Source organism: Daldinia decipiens (genome assembly GCF_022478715.1).
Source record: "Daldinia decipiens strain CBS 113046 unplaced genomic scaffold F4813scaffold_2, whole genome shotgun sequence".
NCBI classification, from domain to species: Eukaryota; Fungi; Ascomycota; class Sordariomycetes; order Xylariales; family Hypoxylaceae; genus Daldinia; species Daldinia decipiens.
In genome coordinates this window covers 1,149,369-1,164,509 of record NW_026054545.1, presented here as the reverse complement: position 1 = coordinate 1,164,509, position 15,141 = coordinate 1,149,369, and the positions used below count along the sequence as shown (strand labels likewise).

Sequence of the window (15,141 nt, the reverse complement as noted above, 5' to 3'; positions counted from 1 at the left end):
ATGTAATTCCCTCGTCACGCCCTCCCTATTATTTCGGCGTATCTGTGGACAGTACATTTTCAATAAAACCCCAGCAACATTTATTGTTTCTTACACTTCCATAGGGCTTGGTTTGAAATTCACTTGATTATCTTCCTAGGTACATCACCCCTTGATTAGATCCACTTCATTGTTATTCGGATCAAATCTGGACAAGCTCTTTCACTGCTGGCCGTCCATGTAACATAAGACTCAGCGATGAATATAAGGTATATAGCATTGCTCTTCCCTCATTGTTACGCCTGTCCTTCTAAAATATTTCCGCCTACCTTTGAGTATTTGAAAATATTGTTATCTGGCAACAACTGGAAATCCCAATATTGACGCGCTTGAACCATAAATTCGCGAGAGGTGATTCAAGCCGAATTAACAAATTGATTCTGGTTCAATAGTCACTCTACCATTCTCGACGAAGCCGAACTATAAAGCTAAGACTAGTTATACTTTCGTTGGCAAGCAAGTACACCATTAGAGAGCCCTTCAACATACAATCCCTATTTTTCATAGCAAAAACCCAACTATTCATACATAGTATGGATCAAAACTTGCTACGATTGTTTTTCCACAGTCCCGTCGAAATCCAGGTCATGATTCTCGGGCAATTAAGTATAAAAGAGCTAGATACAGTGCTCTTGAAAACTCCACAGTTTATGGAGGTAATTGTCCAAGAATTCCCTTCATTTGTCAGATTAATGTTCGAGAAATGTCCTAATATGCCGTACAACTTAGAGATCCGTCATCTCATCCATCACATCGTTTCTCTTGAAGCCTCGTCCGAGCTCCCCTTCACCGATTTGAAGAATGGCCCACAGACGTACGCTAACTGGATTAAAGAATTTTCAAATCGAAGTGACGATACCATGCTTCCAACTATTCCTCGCACTCTTGCGAGCTTGAGCCGTATCCAGCTCTTGCTTCAAACCGTTGAAATCTGGGTAGCTCGACTTCACTTCAACTTCTCCAAGTCGTACGTACTTGTATCTCAAGATCCCCAGTGTTTCGAGAGGTTCCTCAAAACCCAGGACAAGGTCATAATACGAGGAAGAGATAACCAGGATGAGCACTCCTTCTCAGAAGTTGAATCATACCGCATTCGCCGGGCTCTCCTCCTATTTGAACTCTATTGTACACTTTTTCATTCCTATAACCCCCATGGAAGCAGTAAGCAACACAACGGTAGAGTTTCCGAGCAAATGTTATTCCTCCAATCACTACAGCCTTTTCTGCTGACAGAGTTAGATGCTATATACGGAATGATCGAGTGTCACCTAGATTGGAATTGGCGTCTTCATGGGATTATCTGCCGCACCTCCTTACCCTTGCATCCCGGACATGGTGTAAGACCTGGTGGAGAAACACTCGAATATATTATGAGCCAGGGATTGGAATTGCTAGCGCAAGAGGCCTCTGATTCTGAAAACCTAATGTATGAAAATGAGGACTCCGATGCGATCGGACGGTATTGCATGCGATGCACGTCCCACAACCCAATTGGAAATACATTTTTTACAACACCTTTAGGTCACTGTTTTAGCGACTACCAAGGTATAGACAGTATCCGGATACCCACAATGGTTCCTACTACAGGTATGGTATCCTGGAGGGGAGCTCCTGATAGGACTAATGGCTCGTCATGGTTATGTCGAACTTATTTCGACCCTGACGAGAAACAAAATAGAGATCGAATCGCAACTTTAATCAATGAGGATCCTCATAACTGGATGGGTCTTGCATTTTGGGAAGAAGACCGTCTGAACCGCCATTTCAAGCTGACTGAGGAGGCTAGGATTATTGGTCTAAAATATCGAATATCGAATTACGAATTCACAACTGGTCTAACCGATCGGGATAGGGAGTGGTTGATATTTATGGACGTCCCAAATGTAGGATATATAAGCACACGACTACCAGACTCAGCTGCTACCATCTACCAATCAATTTTGGGATAATGGTTTGCAAGAGCGGCTATTCAATAAACGACAGTTGGGGGCTCCGAAACAGTAGGAGTCCTCATGTGACGTCCAGTAAACCCCCTTCTTCTACTCCACTTTGGTATATTACTCTTTTCTCTTTGCTTCTTTTATTACACTTTGATAGTTGGGGATGAAACTTTAGACCCCAATCTCAACAAGAGACCCTAATTTTTAGATGAAGCCAGTTGCTGATTCGACCCAAAAATGGCCGTGTTTTACCCCTTTTACTTTACTCCTTTTTCCTGTTTGATGAGTCGGATAAAACCTGGCCGATCAGCCAATCTATCAATACTAGTTATTCATCATCAAGTGATTTTTACACCCATTCATAGCTTAAAAGATACCGGGAGTTCAATTGATTTGCCAGTAATAATGTTTTATATAAGTCAAAGCACCCTTACAGGGGCTACCCTAATGGGGGCCACCTCAAAAACGCAACGCGTTTGCAATAAGGTCTATATATGAATTATTATATAATTTTATTAATTTTTAGTTAATTAAAAAATAAAATTTATTATTTAAATCTTTATTTTTTTATAATTTTAAAATGTTTATTTTTTTAATTTAATTATATTGTGTTGCAATAATAAACGACATTTTTAACGGTATATCTTTGCGGTAGGCGTTTAAAAAATATTTTATATTATAATATTATTTTATGAATTAAATATTAAGTTGTAAAATACGAAACGATTATTTAGAAAAATATTAGAAGTTATTAAAATATTAAAAAAAAGAATTAGTTAATTGGGTTGTTATGTTAAATTATATTAATTATATACTTTTTTTATATCGATTTAAAAATATTATAAGAAGATTATTAGCTTATAATTATTGGTTTAATATTTTTAATAAATATTAATATATATAATTTTTATTTTATTATTTTAATATTAAATTAGTTAAGGTTTATTTAATTGATTATAAATAAATTAACGGGGTTATAGTTAATAATATTAATATTTTTTTTAACCAATTCGAAACTTTTAAGATTAAAAATATCCTGGTTAAGTATACGTATAGCGCTAATAAAATGGAGATTATAAAAAGGGTTAGGAATAATGGGATAATTATTGGTAAGGTTTATAAAAAACGTATTGTAGTTAAAAATTGTAATAATAAAATTTAGATGTTAATTATTAAGTATATTAGTAATAACGGTTAATTTTTAAATTCTTTTATTATATATATAAATAAATATATATAATAATAATAATTTTTTAATAATAAAAATATTAAATTTAAAGGTTAGAAGTTTATTACGTTTTTTAATAATTAGATTAATAATAATATTATATTTAAATAATTTTATAAGGTTTTTTTAAAAAAAACGAAGTTATTAAATTGTTAGTAATAATAATTATTAATTTTCGATAGTTACGGTAGTCATATTATAATAAAATTCTTTTAAGAATATTTTATAAATAAGGTTTATATTATTTTTATTTTGGTATATTTATCGTACGTTTTATAAGTTATTAATGTAAATATATTTTTATTAATAAAATAAGGTTATTATTATAAATTTATTAAGGTATATTAATTATATTATATTTTTAATCCTAATAAAAGGAAATTTATTACGGCTTATTAAATAGTATAAAAAAAATGTTTAATTAGATATAATATATTAATTAATTAAAAGGTTATAGAAATTTATTTTAAAGATTGGAATAAGTTGTTAAATTATCGGTTTATGTTTTAAGAGGTTTTTGGTATTATCCCGGCCTTTCCGGACCTTATTTCTAATTTAAAAAAGTTTAATTTTATCGAAAATATAACTTTAATCCTTTTAATAACGCTTTTAAGTTTATAAAATATTAATATTTTAGTTAAAAAATTATTTAAAATCAATATAATGTTTATTAAATCTACGGTAAGGTTTTTATTTAATAAAATTGGTAAGGTTTTTAATAAAATTATTGTAAAATTAGTTATAATAAAAGTTTGCGCCGAGTATTTAGAAAAAGTATTAATAAATATGAAATTGTAAAAATGGCGTAAGATATTATTTAATTTAAATTTGATGTTTATAAATATTAAGGTTATTATAAAAAAAAAAATAGTTAAAAGCCTAAGAATTAAGTAATATAGTTATAATTAGTAATTTTAATATTAATTTGAAAAATAAAGTTTTATTAATTAAATTAATAGTAAAAAACTATATTATTGTTAAAATATAATAAATTATAAATTAATTAAATTTAATTTAATTAAATAATGTTAAATTAAAATTAAAATACTTATTTTAAAGGTTTAAAAATTTAAGGTGGCCCCCACTAGGGTGGCCCCTGTAAGGGTGCTTTAACTTATTTTAGAAACTATTAGCATAAGCAACACAACCTGTCTAAATGATACAAATTGTAAACTTCTAATATATTGTATATTGGCTTAACTTATTTCTAGTATGGATGAGGAAGGAGGTCTTAGATACATACAAATTAATCGTCCAAGAAACCGTTTGCTGTTTTTAGAAAAGATCGGTCACTAGATTCTGTAGACATCTCCGAAGCAAAGAGCGTCAACGTCACGACGAACTCATTTTTATAATCCTCTAGGACTCTCACCGGAGAAGTCAGTGTACCATGAATGGTCTTGTACTCATTTTCCAGCCATCTACTAACGTGTCGACGGACTCCGGCCTCCATCTTGGACCGTCCCCGAAGCAGACGGCCTGGCGTGACATAAGTTGAATAAGTTTCCGCATGCATGCAACATGCTCCTGGTCGAGCGCCTGACCTCTAAGTGCCGCCTCAAATATGGGGTAATCGTCACGAAAACGTTCCCGCAACTCTCTCTCGAAGTCCAGCGGCGACAGAAAGTCGTCTTTACTGAAGCCCGCCTTGTTGGCCTCGTCGCCTAGTGCGACGCTTAGACGTTTTACTAGATTCGGGTCTAAGAAGCTCTGCGCCAAGTGTCAATCCCAGTCCTCATAAACGAACATAACTCAAGAACAGACATAGAACTCGGTTTACCTTTATTTCCTCTGCATGCTTATCGCCGGCGAGGTGGAAGTATCCATAGCGTCGAAAAGTAAGTCGGGCGTGCATCAAGCGCATTATCTGCGGAAGGGCCAGACGCTTCGACGTGAAAGACCACTGCCTAGTAACAACGTCTACGGCTACCGGTGGAGGTGTCGCTGAGGAGAGTATGGCCCGTAGCGCTTGGAAACCGAAAGCCAACGCTGCCCAGTATATTTGGCCAGCTAGAGTGTAGGCTTTCTCACCCATGTAAGGAACAATATCCGGTGGGGGATCCGCGATGTGGAGGGCTCTATCTGGTTCGAATGTGGTTGAAATCCCCGTGGAGACTGTTTGCCCCCCGAGGTAATCTGGATTTAGTATTGACATGCCCGAGCCACTGTCAAGATTATCTAGATTTGTCGTTAAATCATATGCATCGGAACTCGTCATTGACAAGAATTGTGACCAGCTATTCGCTTGATCACTAATCTCAAATGATGCTAATGAGAAATCATCAAGACTACTGCTTTCCTGAGATGGCGCAGGAGCTGCGATCATTGTAGCTTCAATAGGAGTGATACTCGACTGGCTAGAGCTATTCAAACCCGGGATCGCTGGCGCTGGTAATTTGCGCTTAGCCTCGGGGGCAGCAATGCCGGCGACCTTACGGGCCTCGGTGATTGCTTGCGATATGGTGGCGTCATTACGATCTGCAGCGTCGCTTATTGCCGAAATGGCCCTGCGAAGTTTGCGGTTCTCTTCTTCCAAACTCCGGATGGTGTCGATTTGCCTTTGTCTAAATGCTCGCTGGGCCAATTTACCCCTCTCACGACGGGCCTATGTCTTAGCAGTTGGCATTGGGCCTGGTTCACACATGTAATGTTTTAGGTACTCGAGGAGGCTGAAGAAGAGTTATGGATGAGTCTTACCGCTATGTAATCTGGTGCTTCCGCACGTCGGGAATCTGAATCCCTAAATTCATTGTTATGTCCCATACTGTAATGTATTAAATAAGTGTCTTGGTAATGGATTGCTTTGTTCTGGGCTAAAAGCCTTTAGATCTCAGTGTTGCTTTTTCTTCTAGCAATAACAACTTTGTATTGAAGAAAAAGGTGGAACTATAGCCACGTTGACTCTTCAACTGTAAGATCTCCTAACTTATGATTTGTCATCTGATGAGTCAGCTGCAACGTTTAGGAAATAAGTCAGGGTTAGCCGGAGTTTGTAGCGACGATGTATAAGTGTGTAAGAAAAATAGTGTTGCAGAATGAAACTATAGGCTTATTATGACACAATCATAACCCGTCGATTTGGAAATAACCCTCGAATTATTCCCATCAACGTTTAGAGTCCGTAAGACAATGTCATAATTGGACAAACACCTCACAGAGATGGATCTGTTAGTGAGCACACCAATCTCATCTCGCTATTAGTTACCTCAAGACGCCTGAGATATACTACTTTAAAGTTGAGGATATATTTAATTCCTGCCTTTTTATATGTTTCTTTTATTCTCTTTTATCCGTCTCAAAAGCTTCTTGGCGTATTAATACCATATATATCAGCTACGTATGGCACAAGGTTTCAAATGATGTATTATCAGAGATACCCCTTGATTGATTCCATACATAAAGTGAATTTTAGAAGCAGCAGCGAGGCTGTTGTATAGGAGCTGTATAGTAGCGCCCCTTATATATCTATTCTGCGTAGATCTATACCTAATTCATACTAGCCTAACTTATCCCCTAAAATGTATACCTACCTACACAATCGCCATATAATGTTCTTCGTTTTACTACTGTATTGTTTGATCTCTTATATGAGGTAGGTACCTTCTAGATAATATACTAAAAAATGCTAATAGTATCAATAATGTTCCTTAACTCGTGAAAGAAATTAAGTTAAACGCTGGCGAATTGTCTGTCATATAGATAGGTAGGTACCTTGGTGGTGGTCGGGACTAATAATAAGTCAGGGAACTACGTCTGTTCAGCCGCATCTCCTCTTCCTTCAATACTGCTAATAGCTAAAATTAGCAACAGTTAACCAAAATGGCTATCAATGCCGGAACTTGAAGTTATGTACATTCAGTATAGAAAGAAACAATGACTATTCCACTCTTTTTGAGTATCACTTCTATGATTGAAAGCAATCGAACATCAAAACGTCGCTATATAGAAAAAACTATATCAATCCTCTTAAGCCGCCCAAGTTAAATATTTTCATTCGCCACAAACCGGACTTTCGTATTCTCACATAATGACAGCATATTATTAGCACTATGGTAACTCTAGAAGTATCAGTATTGGATAGAGATATCAAATAAAAAGGCTCGCTTAAAGCAGCAATGAGGCCGCCAAAAGCGCAATAGCGTATTCATGATCGACCCAGAAGAGGACTGACTCGATGACACTAGAGACTTAGCTTACATCAATACTCATTCATGAAATACTCTGTAACCGCTGAACACCAAGACTCGGCAATCGGGATCTTCCTCCTGGCATTCGGGAAGATGCAATAGATGGGTCCAGGGCTGCTAAACCCCGGTATCGGAATATAAAGATATCTAGGGGTCTTTGACTTATTATAGCTGATATCTTATCTATGTTGGCATTACTAGCAAGCATATTGCTAATCATCCAGAGCCGTCAATTTCAAGCCTATACCGCTTTGGGGAACTATATGCGGCTATTCCCCCGCAACTAGTTTAGTCCTTGGCCTACACATGCATGAGAGGGGAACCCCGAGATCTTCCTATCATCGCCCATCGCCCTCCTAAGTATACTTATCAAATTGGGGAGGGGCAAGTGGTGCAGACCTGAGCCTAGAGTTTCTGATACTGAAGCACGACAAGGCGGCGAGTGGAGCTCTTATCAGGTAGTTCTGGGATAATACTATTGCTAATTGGCCTTAGATACATACATCGTATGTGTGTGACTGCATCATTCGTATTATAGACTATTAGGGAGTTAGGGGTATAAGGATTATCACTATCAAAATGTGTTTGCGTGTGATATACTTAAGTTCGTGCCATTCCCGCGAGGGGTTCTGTTCAACATTTTCTTATCGTAATTTACGCCTCATACCATAGTCACAATGGGTTCTACAATTTCCGACGCGGTTCCGCACCCTTTCGATCCTTTGGGTTTGGATGAAATCCAGACAGCTATTAGCATTGTAAAAAAGGCCCACGGAGATGTGTTCTTCAACGTTGTCTCTCTGCACGAGCCGCGAAAGGCGGAGATGGTAAAATGGCTAGAAAATCCAGCCGACACTCCTCGGCCGCCCAGGATTGCTGATATCGTCGTAATTGCCCCCGGTGGCAAGGTTTATGATGGGTTGGTTGATATCGCGGTTGGCAAGATCACTAAGTGGGAATTGCTGGATGGATTACAGCCTATAGTAAGTCTTCCTGTGTCGAACGAATAGTGGTATTGCTCACAATGGTGTTTAGATAACTATGGAAGAGCTAGTTCTTGTTGAGCACATCTGCCGGAAGGACCCTAAAGTTATTGAGCAATGTGAAATCAGTGGGATTCCGAAAGAAGAGATGCACAAGGTCTATTGCGACCCATGGACGATTGGTTACGACGAGAGGCACGGCAGCAAGATTCGACTCCAGCAAGCATTGATGTATTACAGGCCCAATGTTGACGACTGCCAGTACCAGTACCCTCTAGATTTCTGCCCTATATTTGACGCAGAGAAGCAAGAAATCATTGCCATTGATATCCCCAAGGTCCGACGACCACTCAGCAAAGCAGCGCCAATAAATTACCATCCTGCTGCAATTGAAAAGGCAGGAGGATACCGTAACGACTTGAAGCCCATCAACATAACTCAGCCCGAAGGAGTTTCATTCAAAGTGAAAGGGCGCGAGTTGGAGTGGCAGAACTGGAACTTCCATATAGGTTTCAACTATCGAGAGGGTGTCATCCTCAATAACATCACTTATAACGACAAGGGAACCGTACGCCCAATCTTTTACCGGCTCTCCTTAGCGGAGATGGTGGTACCTTAGTGAGTAACTTGGATCTATTCACGGAGAATTTGCTAATGATAAATTTAGTGGGAACCCTGAGCATCCTCATCAGCGGAAGCATGCTTTCGACCTTGGAGAGTACGGCGCTGGGTACATGACCAACAGTCTTACGCTGGGGTGTGACTGCAAGGGTTCTATCCATTACCTAGATGCACATTTTCCTACAAGATCTGGCAGTCTACGCACCATCAAGAATGCAATTTGCATTCACGAGGAGGATGACGGCATATTATTCAAACATACCGACTTTAGGGACGAATCCGTCATCGTCACCCGAGCACGGAAACTCATCGTCCAGCAGATTTTTACTGCTGCCAATTATGAATATGCCATACAGGTCAGTTTCTATAGAAATACAGATGGTAATTGAATACTAACCTGAAGCAGTGGATCTTCCATGTGAGAATTCAAGTGTGGTTTTTTGTATTGTTCGTCCTACTGACTTCAACTTTAGCAAGATGGTACCATCCAGCCGGAGATCAAGCTCACGGGCATCCTGAACACTTATGCTATGGGCCCTGATGAGGATACTAATGGCTGGGGAACTCAAGTATATCCAGGTAAGTTATCAAAAATCAATTTCCCTATATCAAATTCTTGAAATCTTTATTAGTGGCTAACAGTACCCAAAGGTGTCAACGCACATAACCACCAACACTTGTTCTGCCTACGGGTTGATGCCAACGTAGACGGGCCTAACAACACGGTTTTCGTGGCAGACGCAGTCCCATCTGACGCGCCAGTCGGCAGCCCGGAAAATTATTATGGCAACGCATTTTATGCTAAGCGAACGAAGCTGGACACGACCGGCAAAGCAGCGACAGACTACGACGGCGCTACGAGCCGCACATGGGACATTTGCAACACAAGCAAATTACATCCCTATAGTAAAAAGCCAGCGAGCTACAAGCTCGTCAGCCGAGAGGTCGCTAGGCTTTTACCAAAGGAAGGCTCTCTAGTATGGAAGAGGGCCGGGTTCGCCAGACACTCGGTCCATGTTACGAAGTGTAAGTAGACTGCTTGCCTCCTTTTCTCCCTCCCTCTATCTGTTAAGCGGGCTTTCTAACTAAGAATCAACCCTGTAGATCGAGACGACCAGCTGTGGCCGGCGGGGCGCCACGTGCCTCAGACATCGGGAGAGCCGTCAATTGGTTTGCCGGAGTGGATTGGGGACGGCACGGAATCCATCGAGGACACAGATGTGGTTCTATGGCACACCTTCGGAGTCACACATATCCCCGCTCCGGAAGACTTCCCTGTGATGCCGGTTGAGCCCATCACATTACTCTTGCGTCCGCGCAACTTCTTCTCTAATAACCCCGTCATGGACGTCCCGCCTAGTTACTCTAGTACTCCCAGCCAAGTGGCCGCGAACGGCGCTGGGATTGTTAATGCGACAGATGGAATGAGCAAGCTCGCGTTTACTAACGGAGGTAACAGTTCAGAGAGCTGTTGTGCCACTAATGGGACCAATGGCACGAATGGGGTCAATGGACACTAAATGGGTAAAGCACCACTTGTGTCGAGACGAGGAGGCCTGGTTAGCATCTAGATTAATTATAAAAATCTAGAATAGAGATGATGGAATTTGCTACTATTTGAGAATGGGGCTCCAAATGTACGAAGTACGAGTGTGGGTGTCTAGAAGTCCAGTGAATGTGGAAATATATTACAAAGTACCTCTTTAAAATAGGTCTTAACATAGGTGGTAGTTATCTATATAAATAAATTGAACAACACACATTTGATATATTAATTTGGATTATAAGCCTCTAGTAGAAAATAAGATATATATATATACCTAATATATAAATATCAACACGTAATATCAATAATAAGGTCAGCGATGGAGAACAAGGTCTTGTATCGGTTCGCAAAAGTCGTTAATGTCGACTTTTTCACTTTCCCTTATGCTATCATCCGCCAATTGTGCCCTTAAGCGACTTCGCCGATATCGAACCGTCTCGGCCAAATTTTCACTGTCCAACAACTGAACAACAACAGGATTCATGGTCTGACCTGTCCTATCAACACGGCCGGCGGCTTGCCTTTGTTCATCTCTATTTTGAGGATATTCGGTAATGATACAGTAATTTGCTCTTTGCAAATTATGGCCCTTTCCCGACAAGCGGCTGGTAGATACTATTATCTTATTTCGACTTTGAGCAGTACATGGTTCGTTTATCCGTCCGAGCATTGGGGCACGCTTGGCAGGTGGTATTCCAGCGTGGGCATATATCCAATCAATCTTCGAACCGTACCTCTGATAAAGCAGCATAAATAGCAAGAAGGCCGCAATTTGGGACTCGGCAAAGATTAACATATGGCGAACCCGACTTCCATCCTCCGGCTCGGGTCCCGGGTCGGGAAATCCGGTGCTATCATCCCAAATGTTTGCCCTCAGCTCTATCATATGGTCAATGTAGTCACATATTTTATGAAACTTCGGAGACGTCGTTTCCAATTCCTCTCGCTTATCCCAGTACTTTGATTTCCGCAATATAGATAGTATGGCCTCCTCCATAACGTCATTTGCCGTTCTCCTAGACAATCCCCGCTCGAGAGCATTCGTTATATCCTTCGCATATTTCATAACCTCGTCCTTTAAGATCATTTCGTACGTAATCTCCTTGCTATCGACGAGTCTTGCGAGTGCTGGGAGTGCCGAAGAACGTAAGATCACTTCGTAAGCATGAATTGTAGGGTTAGCATTGACTACAGTGCCCAGTAAGTCTGCTTGGATTGAATCCTTTTGCGGTTCTGGGCCTCTTTTCCCACCGCTTTCCCACTCTCCTTTTTTCTTCATATACGCTTCATCTATCCAGGCTACAAAGGGGTAAAAAGGTAAAAGTCAGTACCGAAAAAACTAATACAATATTAAACACTGGGGAAACTTACATCGCACTGTAGCGGCCAACCTTCGGTGGGAACGTCGGACCTCGTCATCAAACATATCGCATATCTCCCAAAAAATAGCCACGGGTGGAGTTCCAATTAGAACGTCTCTGAATCTTTGGCCTTTATTTCGACAAAGCAATGCGAGAGGTATGAACTCTCTTAAGAATTCTAAGAGATTGGTGTATCTTTCATTGTTGTCTTCGGGATCATGACTGACAAAATACGCCCAAGAAGACACATATTGGTCTAAGTCGTCGATTCTTCCGATTTTTGGTATGAGCTGCGGCCCCCGCGCATGTGAATTGAGAATATGCTCGACAAATGGCCGCCAATAATGCGGACCGCCGCCCAACATCGAAGCCGATAAACCAATAGCAACAGGAGCTCTATAACAAGTGTTCCGAAGCGCCGCTAGACCCCTAAAAGGGCCTGTCGAGGTAGTCTTGCTCCCATGATACTTATGTACCTCGTCCATGAACACATACCCGACCCCCAGGTCACATATCGCGGAGGGTCTTCTTTTGTTTGGGTCATTTATATTTACCCTATACATCGCAAGCAGGTTGCTCACACCGAGCGGGGCTGTGAGTATGACATATCGGGATTGCACATCCTGACTGCTGGGCCGTATTTTCATATTATGCAGCTCACCCCGGGTCATACGTACAGCCGCATCATCGTGTAAGTGAGGCTTATTATTCCAATCCCTATGAGCAACAGTAAATATCATATCCGCAGCAACGCTTCCATTTGAGAAGTCAACCCATTTGTCAACTTCTTTTCGCCACTAAAATAACAGTTAGATATTAGTTATTTTCACAATTAAGGACGTGGGTATAAGGGGTTCTCGATATCACGTACCTGGTCAAGCAAATCTGCAGGTGCAACAATTACACTAGGCGCCGACATTGTGTACCTCACAAACCGGTAGGCCACCGATCCCGGTACGCAAGGGCATATGAATCTAAATCTAGATTGCGCCTGGCTGGGGCAAGCCGTAAGAGGCCTTTCTACGCCTGATTGGTCGGGGAGGTGATTGAATTGAGGAACGGGGTTACTCGAATTCACTTGTTTTGCTATTACTTTCCTCTGTGCCCATTCGCGAGCCACTTCTCGTGAAGCTGTGTGCATTTGGTGACGAAGCACGATAACAGCTAGTGTCATCCCCGTCTTTCCAAGCCCAACATCGTCTCCGATCATACCGGCCCGAATGTCACGAACAGGCTGCATTATCATCCAGTAAACTGCGTGCATTTGATACCCCCTCAGTCTTAACCTAAGGCCTGGAACTTCCACCTCCGTATCATTAGTATTACATCCGAAAAACTGACAAACATTTTCCCAAGTAGTCGTGTCAATTTGCGCTTGGTTGATGTTGAGTTGATTCATAATTGCGTTTGCACCATCCGCCATGCTGCTCTCGTCTTCATCTTCCTGTGAAGTATTTGCGTTATTTTCGTCATCTTCGTGTATGACGTTAGTACCCACGACGATAGAGTTCATATCATTAGCATCCACCTCCTTATTATCACTTGTAGGAACCGGTCTCGTACCCGACACAAGATCTCGGCCTGGTGTTGAACGACCTCCCCCGCCTTGGCGAGCAGGTTGTCCCCTGCCAGCAGGCGGTGCCGGGCGACGGGTAGGTGTGCTAATTAACCTATCAAGGGAGCCAGGAAAGGGTGATTCAAGTTCACTAGGTTTTAAACTCCGTCTTCCTGCAACTGGGCCCGGACCTCCACCCCCACCTCCACCGCCGCCTCCGCCGCCGCCTCCACCTCCAGCTGGGGCTGGGGCCGGGACTGGAGCTGGGGCCGCGGCCGCGGCCGGGGCTTCTGATGTATTCGCAGTCGGGGGGCCTAATCTGAGATATTTAAAACCGTCGGACTCCTCGGTAAGTGGATGCTCGCCTGATTGAACTCTAGCTAAAAGGACATACCAGGAATTGGAAGTATGAAGTACCGATGAGGGCGGTCCCGGGTCTAAGAGCGCATCACGCTTTATTATCTTGTTTATCGCCAAATAATCTCTAAATGCTCCGTAATCGAAATCGCTCGATAGCCGACGTACTGATGCTCGACCATCTTGTTTAATAAACCGATTAAGGGGTATATTACCGGAGTGGTCCAAGCTTCGCCCTTCGGGTAGTTCTACGACTAAACTTCTCGGGATTTCAACCCCTGTTATTCTGATGATCAGATTATCGAGGTTTACTGCATTGATAGGTTCTGTAGACATTGCCAACTAGTATCAATGAACAAGGTAATCTTCTATAGTATATCCCGATGGGCTCATATATCAACCACACTCTCAACCTATACTGAATTCCGTGAATCGTTTAGGTCATTTATGATGATGACATAATTAAAATCCTCATTGCTCACAGTCGCATCTTAATATATAGCTATCTGAAGAGTTGTAGTCTTACAGTGAAATCAACATTTAATAAATAAAACACATCTTCATAGTTTCCAAGAACATAGTTCAACAATATATCAAGAGTAATAATAGATTTGTAAAGTCAACAAGGTTATTATAGAATAAAATATTAAGACGTGGTGTCTGTTTAACTGAAAAGTTGAAAGAAACAGACACATCTACGCCATAGACCATAGCTCCCACACTTAAGTATTCAAAGAACACCCAAACCCTTTTGAAAGCCTGATATTTACTTAAATAAGCCACACTTTTCAGGTACCTTTTATGTCCTTTATGCCTTTGTGGTATGGCATGCTGGTAGAATACCAGTTGCTTTTCTGCTTCTTAGTTATCCATAATGTTATGTGGCTTAACTACGTTTGTTACCTGAATAATAGGTAAATGACTTTGATAAGTCGTCCTCTGTTACCTAGATGCCGGTCAATCACCTCTTAGACACCTTACTTGAAAATGTCTGCTGTACCTAATGTAAAGGAATGAAAACGCAGGGGATTGATAGTGCTAAAATTACTCAAAAATATCTGCGTTGATATACCAAAATTCAGAGTTGATTTAATTGTAAGTCCATATCTATTACTTGCTGTCTCATAGAATTAAATGCGCATGGAGTAATCACGATTAAGCAAAAGGAGAATAGGGGACATGATATCGGCATCCCTCCCTATAACTTCCGCGGTGGTTCCCAGTAAACTTAACTCAATAAAAGAAACCTCCAGTTCAAGGTATAGGAGGCCCCTGGTCTGCTATGTGGCAACTAAGTTTATATTTAATATGATACTTAATTTTA

General features: G+C 40.8%; 4 protein-coding genes across 4 annotated transcripts; 2 read left to right on the top strand and 2 right to left on the bottom strand.

Moving 5' to 3' along the window:
* The first annotated feature begins 291 nt into the window (after nucleotides 1-291).
* F4813DRAFT_344115 (uncharacterized protein) lies at nucleotides 292-2,466 on the top strand. The gene is made up of 2 exons (XM_049241625.1): nucleotides 292-695; nucleotides 874-2,466. Exon 2 carries the CDS (start codon nucleotides 900-902, stop codon nucleotides 1,986-1,988), a length of 1,089 nt encoding a protein of 362 aa, XP_049104279.1. The 5' UTR covers nucleotides 292-695; nucleotides 874-899; the 3' UTR covers nucleotides 1,989-2,466.
* A 1,804-nt stretch (nucleotides 2,467-4,270) lies between these two features.
* On the bottom strand, nucleotides 4,271-6,193 carry F4813DRAFT_344111 (uncharacterized protein). Its single transcript, XM_049241624.1, has 3 exons — nucleotides 5,905-6,193; nucleotides 4,988-5,838; nucleotides 4,271-4,917 (listed from the first exon to the last, which is right to left on the bottom strand). Exons 2-3 carry the CDS (start codon nucleotides 5,531-5,533, stop codon nucleotides 4,588-4,590), a joined length of 876 nt encoding a protein of 291 aa, XP_049104278.1. The 5' UTR covers nucleotides 5,534-5,838; nucleotides 5,905-6,193; the 3' UTR covers nucleotides 4,271-4,587.
* Nucleotides 6,194-7,626: 1,433 nt separating this feature from the next.
* Nucleotides 7,627-10,773, top strand: F4813DRAFT_104788 (copper amine oxidase). Its single transcript, XM_049238429.1, has 7 exons — nucleotides 7,627-8,377; nucleotides 8,430-8,995; nucleotides 9,045-9,354; nucleotides 9,405-9,416; nucleotides 9,472-9,577; nucleotides 9,650-10,024; nucleotides 10,103-10,773. The coding sequence occupies exons 1-7, from the start codon at nucleotides 8,072-8,074 to the stop codon at nucleotides 10,516-10,518; spliced, it is 2,091 nt and encodes a 696-aa protein (XP_049104277.1). The 5' UTR covers nucleotides 7,627-8,071; the 3' UTR covers nucleotides 10,519-10,773.
* Nucleotides 10,774-10,835: 62 nt separating this feature from the next.
* Nucleotides 10,836-14,178, bottom strand: F4813DRAFT_396958 (uncharacterized protein). Its single transcript, XM_049247889.1, has 3 exons — nucleotides 12,777-14,178; nucleotides 11,916-12,702; nucleotides 10,836-11,843 (listed from the first exon to the last, which is right to left on the bottom strand). The coding sequence occupies exons 1-3, from the start codon at nucleotides 14,151-14,153 to the stop codon at nucleotides 10,858-10,860; spliced, it is 3,150 nt and encodes a 1,049-aa protein (XP_049104276.1). The 5' UTR covers nucleotides 14,154-14,178; the 3' UTR covers nucleotides 10,836-10,857.
* Between the last annotated feature and the right edge of the window lie 963 nt (nucleotides 14,179-15,141).